General features: G+C 30.5%; 1 protein-coding gene across 1 annotated transcript in view; it reads left to right on the plus strand.

Annotated features, from left to right (window-relative positions):
* Positions 1 to 2,403: 2,403 nt before the first annotated feature.
* SI (sucrase-isomaltase) overlaps positions 2,404 to 18,465 on the plus strand; it is an 85,177-nt gene continuing 69,115 nt past the window's right edge. Inside the window, 9 exon segments of the mRNA XM_006183825.2 lie at positions 2,404 to 2,457; positions 5,137 to 5,254; positions 6,486 to 6,622; positions 10,468 to 10,585; positions 10,877 to 10,986; positions 11,914 to 12,065; positions 13,307 to 13,478; positions 14,920 to 15,019; positions 15,956 to 16,068. Of these exon segments, the coding sequence (XP_006183887.2) occupies positions 5,137 to 5,254; positions 6,486 to 6,622; positions 10,468 to 10,585; positions 10,877 to 10,986; positions 11,914 to 12,065; positions 13,307 to 13,478; positions 14,920 to 15,019; positions 15,956 to 16,068 (1,020 nt within the window). The 5' untranslated portion in view covers positions 2,404 to 2,457.

Genomic DNA, 18,465 nt, shown 5'->3' on the forward strand with positions numbered 1-18,465 from the left:
TATAATTGCTTTGCAAGAAAAACAATATATTTATAAGTTAAAATGTCTTTTTTCATTACTGTATGTAATTTTTTGTATCTTTAATTGTGTACCCTTATATTGTGGTATTGTCTGAATTTACCATCTAAGCAATTCATGAGGACGTTGCTCCCTTATTGGTGAGGTTAATGAATAGAACAGAACTAGGTAAGGAGGATATATGGAACAGAGGGAGCAAAAAAACTGCTTAAAGCAAAGGTCAGCTCATGGCACCAGACAGGGAAATCTTGATACGAAGTTGAAGATATGAAAATTTAAAATCACATGAAGCTTTTTAAATAGCACAAAAACTATCACTTAAAATGTGTCTACATATAAAAGAAAATCTAAAAGATGACTAAAACTTAACAGAGATTTAGTTTCAATTCAAAGCTATGGGAAGCTGGAAAGTGTTTATTCTCACTCTTACAAGAGTGGAAAAAATGGTGGTCAAACCACTAATTAATTACTTTATTTTGATCCAGTCAGAAAACTGAAATTGAAGGGAAACCAACTAACCCAAATTTTAGGGTTGGTCCATGTTTTTGCATGAATCAATATTCCTAACTTTTCACTGCTGAGTAGTACACTATTGTATACATATGCCAAGTGTAGATGGATACCTGAGTTATTACCAGTTTCGGGGAAATTGTTAGTAATGTTTCTATAAACACTAATGCAGAAAATTCACAGTCAACTTGCCTCTATCTATTTGCTGGGATTTTTATTGAAATTATATTGAATATATAGATCTAATTGTTAAGAACACCCACTTAACAATATTGAGTTTTCTAATCCATAAATATGGTTTACCTCTCCATTTATTCAGTTCTTTGACTTCTTTCATCAACAATTTGTTGTTTTCCAAAGAGATTCTACACGTATTTTGTTGGATTTATACCCAAGTGCTCATTTTTCATGCTATCATAGATCATTTATTTATATATCTCTATATATGATACATATTTTTCTTGCTATCTATCTATCTATCTATCTGTCTGTCTATATTTTAGTTTCAGTTTCCAGTCATCATTGCTGTTTTGTAGGAACACGATTGACTTTCGTATACTGACCTTATATCCTGTGACCTTGCTACACTCACATCTTGGTTCTAGGAGTTTGAGGTTGATTTAACAAGATTTTCCACTTATCTAATTATGTGCTTTGTGAATAGAGAGGAAATCACTTATAATTTGTTACATTGGACTTAGTCTTGCCCATTGAGACCATTCTAGAATAATTCTAATCTTATTTCCATATCACTGCTCTTTATATACTGGAAATTCTCCTTTTTATCTCCCCAGAGTCTAGCAGTAATCCATGCATATACTTCTTTTACTGTTGCTCTTTAAACTGATATTCAGGATGCCTCAAAAAACTAAGTACTCTACTTTGTGCAACCAAATTATTTTAATACATATTTATTTGAAAAGGTAGTGTCCAGATTATATGCAGAACTCAGTTACTAACCATTTCAGAGTCAGATTGGACTCATTGTGAGAGCAGAGCTGTAATAATGATAATAGGCTACATGAACTCACATAATTCTCACAATGACCCTATGAATAAGTATTTTTATTTCTGCTTTGTAGATAAAGAGATTGAGTCTTTAAAAAATTAATAAATTTGCCCACATTTTCTCAGGTATATGTAGTACAGCTGGTATTTGTACCCAGGTTTCTACTATCAAGTCCTTTGCTCTTAAACACTATCCTAGCTTAAACCAGTACTGTAATTGATACTACATATTTTTCCTGTGTGAAATGGCATGTGTTTACACTATAATTTTTGATAATTAAATTAGTGCTATAACTAATAAATAAATAAAATGTTGATTTTATTTCTGTATTACTTACTTATATGTCTCTACTTTTACATTCTATTCGTACAGATTTCATCAGTTCTTCAACCTTAAGGTTAATAAATGAGACACAGGAGATAACTTATTTAATCACTGCCTTTTATGAAATAGTATCTGCTAATTGTTAGCTCCTGAAAATGTTGTTCAAATCCTAGCTTACAAATATGTTTCTATTTTCCAGTGAAAGTTTAAATTTCACAGTTATATAAAACAGTAATTAAAATAGCACCCAAATAATAAAAGAAACACATTTTTAAAAAGAGTAAAAAATATAAATAAGTACTTTTATGTTCTAGGTCTAGCTCATAGCTTCCAGAAGTCAAAGACTATCTGAGAGCACGATTATTAATTAACCTAGATTCCCAAAGAAAAATATTTATGCAAACTATTTTCAGGGTTAAGATTTTTTACGATTGCACGTTGAACAGAAGTTTATTAAATGCTGATAGGCTGGTGAGAGTGCAATAAAACTTTATGAGTAACTCAATTTATAGCTGGGCAGTTTTCCCTGATCATTACTTTGGCAGCCTTGCCCAACTGTGGTACAACATAACAAAAAGAGCAGGCTATGAAATAAGGTAAGTTTACCGATCATACTTCTTTGTTACTTCGTGTTTCCAAGTAGTTATGTGTTCCTCTAATTTATGTTAGCAATATTCCTGTCTATCTGTACTTGTTTCAGATAGCAATGACAACATTATTCATTTGCCGTTTTAAATATTACCCTTTGTACTAAAACAGGAAAAAACATTTCTAAAGTTTTTAAAAGATATAAGAATATTTTACTTGCCCAGCTCTTCATTATAATTTTTGTCAGTCTTAAGTAGCAGGTTTATTTTAATTGCTCCATATATGTGAAAACAGGATCAAAAAATATTTTGAATTATAGAGAAACTCTAATTACGTGTGATTAAATATATTTTAAGAAAATATGTATGTGCTGAATAGAATACTACATTTATAAAACATTTAATCTTTTCTAGCAAATCTTTCAAAGATCAGACATCAAGCTACCAACTAACAAAGTATTACTCATTTTGAAAATAAATATACAGAGAAAAGACATCAATGTATGATTCTCCCCTCCAAATTTATTTACAATTACTGTCTTCCAAAATACGATCACTATAATTACTGCCTACAGCATATGAACAACTTTAGTATTGATTGTTTATTCCTATAAATAATACAATTTTGGTACATTAATTTTGTTTTGATTTTTCTAGGTAAGAGAGAGTTAGCTTTGTAACAATATGCATTTTTTTTTAGATTTCCCTTAACAAAAGAAAAGCACAGTCCTTTTTATCGGCTTCTTGGTCTCAAAGAGAAATTACTTTGAGCGAGAGAGTTAAGCTATTTAAAGTTAAACATTAAAGGCAACTATGTCGTTTCTCACATAACACTGAGCAACTGGGTTTCATTTTCTAAACAGCTTCATATATCACCTGTCGCTTTGATTAAATTTAGCTTACATTCATTCGGGTTCTCTGAAGATTGCTGATGCAATAAACAGCTTACATATCTGTAGCAGGAAATCATAAGCTAAAATTGAACGCTAATCTTTAAACATTCATTCGTTGTACTTACTCAGTGTCAGGCTCTGAACTACATTCATGATTGTTGCTATTAAGAATGTAACAATGCAGTGGAGGAAATTAACATTTGCATAAGTAATTGCAATAGGTATGCCATGTGCTATTGTAAAATGGAAAGAGGACAGATAAACTGTATATCTAAAAGTAGGAAAACGCTCACATATGACATGGCATTTGAACTGGGCATAAATTGGAACTAACCTAGAAGAGCAGATGTGAAAGAATTGAAGAAAGATTAAACAGCATGCAGTAAAAGATATGTTGTCCAAAAAGGATGTTTCATTGGAGGGAATAAAATATAGGTATAATTCTGAAAATATTCTGGAGGTAGAATCAACATGACTTATTGAATGATTGAATGTAGTAGAAAGATATGGAAGGGGGAAAAGAAGTTTTTAGGTTGGGTCAAGTGAGTGTTTGAACTAACATAGACAGATACAGGAGGAGGGACTAGTATGAGAGGCCCCCAAAATTAATTTTAAAATTGGCAATTTATAACACTTACCATGGAAATTCTAAATTTCTATGTGGGTATATGCCATTGAATTAAAACTTATTTAACAATCAGAATACAGAAAACCCATGGAAACTTGAAGATTAGGAGAGATAAGTGATGTATGGTCCATGGGGGAGGGTATAGTTCAAGTGGTAGAGCACATGCTTAGCATACACAAGGTCCCGGGTTCAATCCCCAGTACCTCCTTTAAAAATAATTAGATAAGTAGACCTAATTGCCTCCACCCCTGCAAAAAAATAAAAATAAATAAAAATAAAGAGATGCATGGTCCAAACTAAATTAAACAAATACACTTTAAAATAATCTCTAGAGAAGAGCTCTTCCCAACCTACGTTTAGGGTACCTCTGGATGCTAACTCAAATGCATAATGTTATCTGAAAATAAATACGTATTTTAATATGAGAATTTGGTATGTTTTATTTATTATTTGAGTGTGGAACTTGGTGATCGTATAGTTTAAGTGTTTTTTTTTAAAGTAACAACTCCTAAATATATACCACATATATATGTGTGTGTGTGTATGTATGGTGTGTATATATGTATATATGTATCTTTTCCACATTTCATATTTATATTCTTTATATTTGTATTTATTTTCTTTAATATTTATATTTATATGTATATTATTTTCTATAATATCCCTATAAGAAAGCAATGTTGAAATTGAAGAGCAATAGTTATAGTAGGAAGAATTGGATTTTTTGACTTTGAGAAAGTAGCTTTTTCTCTAAGTTTGAAGTTCCTAGTGAGTAGAATGTGCATACTGGTATCTCCTTCATACAGTTGTTGTGGAGCTGAGGAATACAGTGTAAATACGGGTTTTCTTAGGCTTGAAAAATACTCTAAAGTGGGAGAATAATACACATCTACTTGGAGATCTTTTTTTTTTTCCCTTTTATATTTTCATCTTAGTATACTACTTTGACATGCATCATTAATTCATTATTTTGACTTAAAGTAGCGTGTGTGTTGTTTACACTTTTGCCAATGTGTATTATTTTAGACTATAAACTGATAGAGCTGTCTGCAGCTCTGCTTATGTTGTACTCAGTAGAAAAAATATAGATAATTTTATGATAATAATGGTGGCTTTTTGTTGTTGTATATTTTACATTTCAAACATATATTTCTTTTCTTTCTTTAGATGGCAAAGAAGAAATTTACTAGATTAGAAATCTTTCTGATTGTCCTCTTTACTATAGTTACAATAATAGCTATTGCCCTGGTTGCTGTTTTAGCAACTAAGACACCTGCTGTTGAAGGTAAATAATGTTGAAAATACTTACACATTATAGTGAGCTTGAGATAAAGTTTACTCCACAATAATTATGGATTTTTAAAAGTAATCTATATGAGATGAAATACATGAAGAAAGATCTCAGGTGAGTTACATAATTACCCCCATTTTTTCTATCTGTTATATTCCAAGTGTCTTAATGAAGAGTCATTGTAATTAAGGAATCTATGTGCTTTGATATTAATGGCCTTTCCCACATTATGTTGCTTAAGAAACAGCAAAAAGACAAAGGAATCAAGATGTTAATAGATGGTGGAATAATGATCTACTGTTACCAGTTCTAATTAGTGGAAAACCTAATCAGTGAGGTTTTGCTCTGGCTTTCAGACACTTGCAAAGGGGGATGGGAAACGAGGAGATAACTAACCTCTTTGTCTTAGTTTAATTTTTTAAAGAGTGAAGTTGTATGACAAAAACAGGTAAAGGGAACGTGAAACAGGCTTGAAATGTTTATCTTTTTTTCCTGAATGTTTCTATCCTAATTTAGAGTTGATGCATACTACTCTGGTCCACCTAAACTACTTTTTCTTTCTCATCATTCTCTCTTGACCAAATCAGAATTGGTAAACACATTACAAATTATCTTCTAGTCTAACCATACTTAGTGTTTTCTACTGCTGCTAGTCTTTTGTTTTATCTTTTTCTGGAAAACTGAAAGTTCACTGTATTATGAAGCAATCAAATTTATCTTAACCATATCTGGTTGCCAGAAAGTCCCTCTTTATTATATAGATTTGGGATTTTAGCTTTCATTGCTAGTCCCTACTTTCTCTACTATTCACTTCAAAGTATCTTTTTCCTCTATTTTTCTCTTTCCTTCTCTAATTCTTTTCTCCTTCTCTACATCCTTTTCCCACTCATGTTTCTCCATTTTCTTTTTTCATCTGTAAAACACAATTTGTAAGTGCAGTCGAATGTAAATTTTATTTCCTTTTCAGTCTACCTCAAGACCTTCTGTGAATATATTTTGTTTCTCTGAAGGAACAGTTAGTTAATAGAGCTTTGTACAGTCAGTTTTAAATATCAGTTGGATCTTTTCCTTTTGATGACTGGGACTTGAATTTGCAGGTCCTTTTTCAATGCAAGTTTTATTTTCATTATATATAAATCTATGTATACTTTCAATGTTTTCATTACTTGAGAATCTGAAAAATTAATTTAACCATGTTTTCTTTTATTGACCTTTTCTTTTCCAGAAATTAATGATTCTACTTCAACCCCAGCTACCACCCATACAACCACTGTGTATCCTGGTTCAGGAAAATGTCCGAGTGAGCTAAATGATCCTGTCAATGAGAGAATAAACTGCATTCCAGAACAGTTTCCAACACGGGTCTGCAACAAAAGTCTTTGATATATTTATGAAAAGATATATAGTATAATTATATTAAGCTAATTATTCAATATTGGATCAATGCCATACTTTTAAAACTAGCCATCAGTTAGGCTGCATTTCTTTTTATTGTATTTCTGTATGAACAGATAAGAGAGAAAAGAAATTACTGAGCTTGTTCTTCTATAATTCTGTTCAATTCTAATTAAGAAATTAATGTTTTCCCATGTTTAACAAGCTATTGCTAATTTTTTAAATCTTTAGGAAATTCTGTCCTCTCAAATCTTCTTAAGAAGTATAACCTTTTACAATGTAGAACATTTGAGAAAAAATATCTACACTCCATTAAAGTATTTGTGATGATGGCATTAAAACTGTCTTTGGAAAATAAAGTAACACTGATTCTTCTAACTATTATTATTTATTTTTTCTTATTTGGTAATTGGGGAGGAAAAGCTCAAATGGGAGAAAAGTAAGTGTAACTTAATGGATCACATAACCCTAAATTGACTTTTCCTTGTTCTTCATAACTTGCTTGGAATTAAAGGGTCAATGACTGAATGTGTGTGTGTATGTGGTGTGTGTGTATATATTGCCATTTTGCAATATTATATACTATATGCAAATCTGTAATATCTATATAATCTAAATGTTGTATTATATATTACTCATTACAATATATTAAATATTTATTAGAACATAATGAATATTACAATATATCTCTCTATATATGTATATCTATACTATATGTTATATCTAAAATACATATTTTATCCTTAATATGTATATCTGAATCTTACCTCTCTCCCTTCACCACACACAAAATAACTAAATGAACTATAAAATTTCTATAGGTCCTATCCTACCTTTGCTACATCATAGTAAACAAATAATTTTCTGATAATTTGCGATGAAAAGTTGCAAATAGTTGAGATTTTTTTTAGGACGTTAGAAATAGTGAGTCCTATTGTTTACCTCCTGATAAAAGAGCTGGATTAGATAATGTTTATTTTGATGCACTGAGCAAATTTTCCAGATATTCTCTTTAATTAATATTTACTGAGGACATGATTGAAGCTTAATATAGAATTCTGTTAGGAATAATATGGACTGCTAGGTCCTTAGAGAGAAACAACATTTAAAAGCCAATGATTTAAGGTTTTGGTGCCTATTGTCAGTCTTTAAGTTCAGCCTGTTAGGTTGCTAAAGAATGTTTTCAATGTGAAACAAATTAAACTTAAGAATTTAACAAATTTCAGCTAATATATTTTATATTTGTCATCTAAGAAAAGAGGATGAACTTAAAATAGTAATTTAAAAATAGCTATAATTCTACCCAGAGTATATTGTCATTCAGGCTTCCATAATATAATCCCACAGACTGGGTTTCAGACATTTGTTTTGTCACAGTTCTGTAGGCTAGAAGTCAAGGTGCTATCAAGGTTGGTTCCTGGTGAGACCTCTCTTCCTGGCTTGTAGACAGGTGCATTCTTTCTGCATTCTTGTGCCTTCATATAGCCTTTCTTCTGTGCACACATACAGAATGAAAAAGAGAGAGAGAGAAAGAGAGTGTAAGCCCTGGAGTCTCTTCCTAGTCTTAGGGGGACACCAGGCCTATCAGATTAAATGTAGCCACATTGGAGGTTATGGTTTTGTACATAGTGGGGACACAAATTCAGTCCACAACACAAAGTCAACCTACTATGTATTATTACATATAATTCTATAGACATACACACACAAATAATAAAAGTAAGGCTGTAACAAACTTACTGTATTTTTACCTACAAAAGTTCATGCCTATTGATTAGTATTTAATATATTTTAATCTTTTGTCTTTTCCAGTGAAGCAGAGAGAACACTGAAGTTGGTTTAGGAATTAAAAATAATAAGGGAAAATGCCTGAAATTCTGAAAAATAGGTAGAATGACTAATCATAAAAAAAAGTATCAAAATCTATACAAAATAAACCAATTATTATTATTTTAAGCAGCAGTGGGGATATACATTGTTAAACTAATATTTTGATGTGTATATGTAGTGGGTTGAATAATGTCCTCCCAAAATTCATATTTACTTGGAACCTCAGAATGTGATCTTATTTGGAAATAGGATCTTTACAGATGTAATTAGTTAAATGAGGTTATCCTGGATTAGGGTGGGACCTATGTCCTTATAAGAGGAGGGGATGATACACAGAAAACCACAGGGAAGAAGGCCTTGGGAAGATGGAAGTAGAGATTGGAGTAATGTATCTTCAAAGCAAGGAATGCTGAGGAATGCCAGGAGGCACTAAAAGCTAGTGTTCTTCCCTAGAGCCTCAGAGAGAGCATGGTTCTCCTAACACCTGTTCCCAGCTGTTATGACAGCCCTGAGAAACTAATACAGTATGTTTGGAGGAACTTCATGCAACATCATTTTACTATATATATATTTTTTGAAAGATGTGATAATTTGCTTATTTCTTTTCTCTTGCTTTCTCTTTGTTTTGTACCAATATTTTAAAAAATCTTTTATTAGGTCTACTATAAATGACAATTTTATACAATTATCTCTCTGAATTGCTGGAAGTATTTCTATAACTTAGATGACTAGAGGTAAAATTGCCTGATCAAAAGTCACACATACTATGAACTTATTTACAAAACAGAAACAGAATCACAGACAGAAAACGAACTTATGGTTACCAAAGGGAAAAGCAGGGGAGGGATGTGTTAGGAGTTTGGGATTTGCAGATACTAATTACTATATATAAAATAGATAAACAGCAAGGTCCTACTATATAGCACAGGGAATTATATTCAATAGTTTGTAATAACCTATAATGAAGAAGCATTTGAAAAAGAATGTGTATATATGTATGACTGAATCACTATGCTGTACACCAGAAACTAACACCACATTGTAAATCAACTATACTTAATTAAAAAGTCACGCATACTTTAGATTCTGTTAGGTAGGCTCTCCAAAATGCTCTGATCCCTTGTACCGCTATTTGCAATGTTCATGTTTACGTGTGTATGTGTGTGCACATGTGCATATGTGTATCTGATGCCATTTTAATTTTATGTTAAAATAGGAGAGAAGTTAACTTGTATACTGTCAGCTACTAACAGTGGAGGCTTTTAACATTTTTCAAGGCAAATAGACAAAGGAAAAATACCCACAGATACTCAGATTATGAAAATGTGTCACACTATTACATTTAAATATTAAGTAGATTTTTAACTGTACCAGTGTTAACACACAGCATCACCATATGGCTCAACTTTTAATATAAACATATATAATTTTTCTTTCACTTCACCTAGTCTTTCCATATGGATGATAAAATTACTGAGAAATTAGTATTTCACTTTATCTATTGGATGTAATGGCAGCAGCTATTTGCAACACCTGGCAAGTGAACTAGTTTAAATAGTTTAAATAATATTGAACTAATAATTATCTGGAAATAACAACCTCAAACATTTTATGTAGGCTTGAATATAGGGCCATCTCTTCATCCTTATAGCTTCACTTGCAGCTTCATACATAATTGGTACACAATAAATATTTTAATTCTTCTGTGCTGACTACATGACAACAGAATAGACTAATTACACAAAGGACAGGAACCTTTAAAAGAACGTGAACTTACAATAATGTGTATTAATATGTGAATTTGATAAATCACAACTCAGAGCATCTGTCTTTGATAGGGTGTAATTTATTAAATTCATCAAATATTTATTGTTCTCCCAAGTGAAAGGAACAAAAGAATAAGTGATATTTTAACACATATATTTGAAGAAGTAAGATTAACAATACTAACCGTATAATTCCTTTTATAAATGTTTTATCAGGCACTTTGTGCAACTCGAGGTTGCTGCTGGAGACCATGGAATAATTCTGTTGTTCCTTGGTGCTTCTTCGTAAATAACCACGGCTATAATGTTGAGGGAACAACAACAACAAATACTGGTGAGAAATGTTCTATCATGGTGATCCAGTATATGTTAAGTTAAATGAAAAAATATATTTAAAATTTTTCTTTAGAAAAATAATTAAATAAAATCAAATGAGAAATAGGTACACAAGAATGTTTAAATTAGTTTTATTAAGGATTTATTTTTGCATAATTGTATCTTCCAAATAAAAAAAAAGAGGTCATTATTTGTGAGAAAGGCAGTAAAATTAGAAAAATATGAAAATATTTAATTATTAATCTCTGTAAATAAAGTCAATGCATGAAAATTTTTTTATTTCTCTAAGGACTTGAAGCCAAATTAAACAGGATACCTTCACCTACACTATTTGGAAATGACATTAACAGTGTTCTCCTCACAACTCAAAGTCAGACACCCAATCGTTTCCGGTTCAAGGTTTGGTTTTTGAGATTTCTAAAATAAGTTAACAATAAAACACATGTTATGAACACACCCTTCATCCTACCAAAATATTTTCCTTCTTAAGAAATGTTTATTCCAAAGCAAGGAACTAAGTAGACGAGTTACTCCACTTGTCTGAACCTGTCTACTTAAATATAACATAAAACGTAGTTCCTCTAGCAGTTGTTTTTAGACAACTTAATAGTATAGTTTGTATATAGTATAATATTTGATACAGAGTCCTGAAAAGAATAAAAAATCAATAAACTTTAGTAATTTTTATTATTCAACTATTAAACTATGATGAAAGATTAGTTCATCATAAAATTTAATTTGAGAAAGGTGCTAATTGTTCTATATAAATATGACTTACACTGACTAGATCTTTTTAGTGGTATCACTTGTAGTCATGATTTTAAAGAAACTTCTGCTGTTTTTTTGGCAAGTAGTTTACTAGCATGGTCTTTCAGATTTGGCAATGAAAATACTATAGCCACCTTTTAGCAACAATTTCACGAGGATTAAGTTCTTTTTAAACAATATTCAAGATCCTCACAGGATTTTTAAGCAGGTGACCACTGAAATGCAACAAGGATAATTAAATTCATAAAAACCTAGTATTCAAGAATCAATATATAATAATACAATCATCAATTTTTATATTGGTCAATAAAAATCTTTATTTGATATTGTACTTTTATAACCAGCTAATTCTATTAATGCCTTAATTTTTACAGTTTATTCTGAGCATAGCCATTCACTAGTGTTAAAGTTAAGTTTATGACTAGATTAACAGCTTATCTGTAAAATTATTAAATTTATTATTTGCCTTTGGAACCTGCATTTAATATCTAAGTCAGAATTGAAAAATTAAATAATAGTTTTGAATCAAATAATGCTAATTTTAAAAAATCTTTACAGTTTACTGATCCAAATAATAGAAGATATGAAGTTCCTCATCAGTTTGTAAAAGAATTTAGTGGATCAGCAGCTTCCGATACCTTGTATGATGTGAAAGTTATAGAAAATCCATTTAGCATCAGAGTTGCTAGAAAAAGCAATAATAGAATTTTGTAAGTAATTATTTTACATTTATCTAAGTTTAAATAACTGGTCAATTTTATTCTATTTCATAGAATTATGAGTCTTAATTTCAATGCATTTTCACAAAGAATAAATTTCCTCCTGAAAGAGGGTGGGTGTACATGTTTGTAAGGATTATAATGTTAAAGAGATTTTGATTTCCCATGAATGAAAGATGCAAGACCATGAATTAAAATATAGAAATGGGACCAACCAAAGTTGAAGGTGGAAAGCAACACATACAATTTTAGCCTTGCCTATATTTTTGTATGCCTAGGACTCTTGTTGTGTCTTTTCCTCATTTATCATATTCTGTTTCCAATTTGTAGGATCAAATACAGAGAGGGAGTAATTTCTATAGTACTACTGAAGAATTTTTCATATATATATATGCATGAAATTAAATTTATATTTATATTTATATATAATATATTTATATATAATACATTTAAATTACTATATATAATTTAAATATTACCTAAATGCCCTCATTATAATTGTATTTTAAGGGATGTTTGTGGCAAAGAATTTAGTAACTTTCAAGATGTCTGCTCTTGACTCTACCAGCAAGGTTAATTAAACAATTGTCAAGATTGAATCTCAGCAATTACTTTTCTTGAGTATATTTTAATAACTTTCAATTGACTTTGTGTTAAATCACAAAAAAGAAATGTTATTTGAGACTTAGGATAGATAGATAGATAGATAGATAGATAGATAGATAGATAGATAGATAGATAGATATGCATAAAGCATACAACCTTTTTTCTTTTTGGAAAATGATTTTAAACTTAATTTTAGTTTATGTATTAGAGATGTGGAAGCCAGTATAGTACTGTATTAAAATCCTATCTCTGAAGCAACGCAAAACTGGTGTGAAATTTGGCGCTACTGCCTACCAGTTTGTCACCTTGAAAGCATGAATAAATTTGTCCAATTTGTGCCATTTGTGAAGTGGAATTGATAGTGATAGTTGTGTTTTAGGTTTGTGGTGAAGATAAAAGGAGAGAACACATGAAGGATCATATTGGTGATGATGAAGCAAATTGTGTTGGTGGAATTAACAAGTTGTGGTTGTGGTATAATTCGTATGTTCCTAAGAGGTGATCACATCTAAAGATTGACATATTTAAATTGAAATATTCTGGATAATAACATAGACCCATATTTGGTAGAACATTTTATATGTTTCTAGATTATTAATTTATTTATTTATTATTTCATGGTACAGGTTTGACACCAGCATTGGTCCCCTGGTATACTCTGACCAATATTTACAGATTTCAGCCAGACTTTCTAGTGAATATATGTATGGTATTGGGGAACATGTTCATAAGAGATTTCGTCATGATTTAAACTGGAAAACATGGCCAATTTTCACTCGGGATCAACTTCCTGGTGATGTAAGGAACTATCTTTCTTGTTATGAATAAAATATTTGAGCAGATGATAATTTTCACCTATTTGGAACCATCATTTATTTGATGTCAGTGACACATTTTCCAGAAGCTTATTTACTTTAGGGGAGAGGAGTGATATTGAAGTTCTAAATTAACTCAATAAGTGACCAATAGATTTTATGAATATTTATAGATAGTTCCAGTTTACAAATGTTTTCTTTTTGTTTTCATTTTTACATTTTATCATTCCCATTTTGGTCACCCTTATATTTAAATCTATCCATGGCTAGTTATTGCACTAGAATAATTCCAAACACTTAACTTGCTCTCCATAGCTTTGTATGCTATGTCATCTACCTGTCTGTTGGACATCATGCCCTGCATCTATACTTTTTCTTCTTCCATAACATATGATAATCTTTAATAAGTTCACATATTTTCGTAGAGGGTTGATTCTCTTTCTAAGTGCTTTGAAATTCTTTATTATTTTTACAAGTCATTGAGAGCTCATTTGGTTTTATTTCATAAGAACTCACCTCAAAGTCCCCCATGCAGGATTAGTCTTTACTTTCCAATCCTTTATTCATATTTTTGTATGACAATTATCACAGCATATTATTTGTATATATATTTGTCTGTATTTCTAGAATATGCGATTCTTCAGGACAAAGACCATACCATTAAAAAAACTCTTTTTAAAAATTGATTCATGATTGCTTTAAGTCAAATGTTAGTGATTTTTTTAAAATATTAGTGTTAACTACTTCATTCCCCAAAATGAATAAATGAATTGTTTTTAATACCCTCATTTGGTACAAAAATATTAATAAATTCTATCAATCTTTTTTAACAGCATCATTGTTTGTGATAAATACCTAATAAACACCAGACTGAGAATCTCATAGCTGTTTTTATACATTTTTTCCTTTAAACCTCCATATCCAATCAGACAAGAAGTCTTTTTTCATTTACTGTTTAAGTGTATTTCCAATTTTCCTCCACCACTTCATCTACTTACCAGTTCTCAACAACTGTACTGCAGAAGTTCTTTGAGGGTGGACATCATCTTGGAATTCCCTGCAATACCTTGGGCAAAAATGGGACATAATGGATAAACATGCTATTGTCCTATCATGAATAGCTCTTTAAAACTCATTTAATCATAATAAAACATAAAGTATAGTTAAGTAATCTATGAATAGTATAATATATAGTTAAATAATATTTATGTTTTGATATATTCATAATTTTAAAAAGTTCAAGTGTTTCTTATGTACAATGTGTCATATGGTCCATGGAGTAGAGAATTATAGGAATATGGGAGTAAGCTAAATATGAGCAGTAAATTACAGAAACAAATTGGAATTCATAAAGGCCATTTTAAATATAGAATCTATCTTTCAAAAATGTTTTAACTTTTAATTTTGAAATCTGTGCCTTACAGAATAATAATAATTTATATGGTCATCAAACATTCTTCATGTGCATTGAAGATACTTCTGGAAAGTCATTTGGTGTTTTCTTAATGAATAGCAATGCAATGGGTAAGAATAATTTACCTAATATTATGTTTAAATGAGACTTAACTTGAAGTGGTTTAACTCCTTTATTTATTCCAATCATAGATATCACATATCAGAGTAAAATTTGTTGTTAATGATTTAGTGTGTGAGATTATTATAAGCAGGTTTTACAGTTAGTTGGACAATGGATTTTTGCATATCAGTGCTTCCATTTTGGGGACAGTATGCAATATTGTGATATTCAGGCCCTTCCTTTTCCCTCCAGATGAACACTGAAACACATTCAGGCAAATAAAAAGTCCCATTCCCCTAGTCTTGTTTGTTAAATAAGTTAATATAAGATAAAAAAGAGAAAAGTCTATATGGGGATAGAAAAATGATTTTTTAGTTTATCATAATTCAGGTAATGTAGAATCTTTTGTTATTTAATGTTGTGAATGCAAGACCTATATTTGATAGGTGAATCAGTGATAAAAAAGTTACAAAAATTAATAATATTCCAGCAAGAGCACTCTACTATATAGGTTAGTCAAGCAATTACTATGTCCTACATATAGAAAAATTTAAAACCTTTGTATTTTTTTCTTAGAAATTAACATGTGGTAATAAGATCTTTCAGAGAATCTTCAATTAAAATAACCAACTAAAATGCTATTGTAGAAAAAAATCTTTTTGTTGTAAAAGGACTGATCCTCTATCCCTTGCTAAGCAGTTACAAGAGGAACTTTTGCCAACATCCATAGAAAGAAACATCTGGAATATCCTATCATAAACCTCATACATGGTGGCATTTTTCTCCTATATTCTTATCTTCAATATCTTATTTCCTCTTAATTGTATAAAAAAGACTGTAAAATTACGTGATTAATATGAAGTACTTTAAATAGACATTGCAATTATTTTATCACTATGTACATTTTTACTATTTACATATGCCCTTTAAATTTTACTTTGTAGAGCTTTTCATCCAGCCTACCCCAATAGTAACTTACAGAGTTACAGGAGGCATTCTGGACTTTTATGTCTTTCTAGGAGATACTCCAGAACAAGTAGTTCAACAGTATCAAGAGGTATGTGTACTTCAGGTCTATTTTATAAAATTTTTTCTACATGACTTTTCTTTCATCTAACATGTCCACAAATTTAAGTGATTTTAGCTAAAATATTTGTGACCTCTTAGTTAAGTGTAATTTTAAACCCTACCATTTTTCAGATATGAGAAGATAGTTTTATTTTCTTTTTCTTATATGACACCAATATATATTTAAATGTCTATATTTCTGATATCACATTGTTTCTTGCTTCTACACAGCTGAGATCAGGAATTGAATTTCCCTAAGATATTGCATATTAAATATTTACTTATTTATGACCTTCTTTGATGGGCTAAAACAGAAGGAAGTATCTTCAGGACTGAGCCTAGGCAATAGACATATATAGGTCATACATCCCTTTGGTAAGAATTCTAGAGGCAAGTGAGTTATAAGGAAGACTAGTGAAGCTTGCTGTTAACGTACAGTAGGTAAACTCCAGGTATACTGGCTCTTAAACTCAGGCTTAGAAGGGCAGATTTTGAAATACAGTCGGAAATTTTACATCTTAAGGTTACTGTCTAAACAACTCTCACTTACCAATTAAACAACATCTTAGTGTACCTGAGCCCAGGATGGACGTTAGAGAGGTGAGGAATCCAGGGTTTATTTTGAACGTGATTCTAAAATTTTCTCCCATGTAATTGTCCTCTGGTGACTGTTAGTGTATATAATTTGTGATGTCATGAAAAATAGATTATTTTTATTGGTATGAGATGTTTTTAACACCTTGTTTTATACGTAAATCTTTTGACATATAATTCCCATTTCCTAAATGATTTCAAAAGGGAAGTAATTATCAAAAACTTTAATTAGGATGTAAAAATCTGAGATAAGAGTAGCTAGTGTTTTACACAATTGAATAATTTACACTAACAGTTCCCAAATTGCTGTTCATAAATTGAATTTCAGAAAAGCACACAAAATTTGCAGTGTTTATAATAAGCAATCATAATTACTGTGTATGGTTATCACACTATCAAAACAGGCTGTAGCACATTTTTTTTAAAGAATTTGACATGTGATTTGTGAAATGTTAGTGGAATAGTTGTCTGTTACATGCTGAGTAATGTCTGTGGTCAGCAATAGTTGAGTTTGAGTCATGCTTGACCTGTGAGTGCTGCATGCATGTAACATAGCACTTACATACATCATTTTATGGGTGGACTTTCAGAAGCTTGAATTTAAGCAATAAGCTAAAAGACTCGTGTAGAGTATAGCACTATTAAGCACTGCTGCATTTCAGTGAGGCTCAAATTTTGTAGAGCATAGGCAAAAGAAACTTTATTTCTTGTTTGAAGGGAAACAAATTATCCTTTCTGTATAAGTTAACGCATTAGTGGTCCCAGATTTATTTAAAACATTATTCATTTGAATGACCAGATAGTTTTATAAGTTTTAAAGATAATTTATGTATATAAAGTATATGATGAATAGTACACAAGTTAATATAATATATAATTATACATATTTTATATACTTTTATAAAAATAAATTATGAATACATATAATGCACACACACAAAGAAATTTCAATCGCATGTCCAAATCTTTAAAGAAATTCTATGGAACATAAGATGTTTATGAATAGAGTTTAAAAATACTGAGTTTGGGGGAGTTATTTGATACCAAGTTATCTTAAAAATAAATTTAATCCTTAAACTGAATAGAATACAATAACCCAACAGGAGTAATTTAAAAAATTTTATTTAATAGTTTTTAGACATACATGATGAAGAAATAATGGATGCCCCAAAATATAAATATAAATATTTATATATAATATATACTTAAATATGTAAATATTATGAGTATTATAAATATTATAATATATATAAATATGTAAGCCAAAGAAAACCCAATATACCAAATAAGTTATTTGTCTTAACGTAACCTAACACTTAGTTTTCACTGAATAAATTAATGTCAGTTACACTCATTTCCATATCCAAAACCCTGTGCTCTGTTGTGATGAGACACTGGTATTCTGTTATGTGTGGCACTGAGCCTGCTTGAGCCATCAGGGAGTGAGGAGAGGTCAAGTGTCCCATTTGGCCCTTGGGGGAAGAAAGAAACCAAGCCCCTATATGTGAATAAGATAAGTACCTTATGAAATAACTGGCTGAGAGCCTTGTAGACACATATTTCATTAATATTTTTGAAAACTAGAGAGAAACAAGTGTCAAAATGTAAGGGAATTGAAATCACATACTTTTAGACATCTTTTTCTTCCATTAAGACCATTCATTCATTCATTTTCTTGCTACAGGAAGTGGGAGTGTGGTGTGACAATTTATTTCTCTCTTATCTCTAAAGCTTTCTTTTCTTCTTTTCAACTTTCCATTGGGGCATAATATACTTTTGCAAATGCTACTTT

This window comes from Camelus ferus, chromosome 1, assembly GCF_009834535.1.
Source record: "Camelus ferus isolate YT-003-E chromosome 1, BCGSAC_Cfer_1.0, whole genome shotgun sequence".
Taxonomy (NCBI): domain Eukaryota; kingdom Metazoa; phylum Chordata; class Mammalia; order Artiodactyla; family Camelidae; genus Camelus; species Camelus ferus.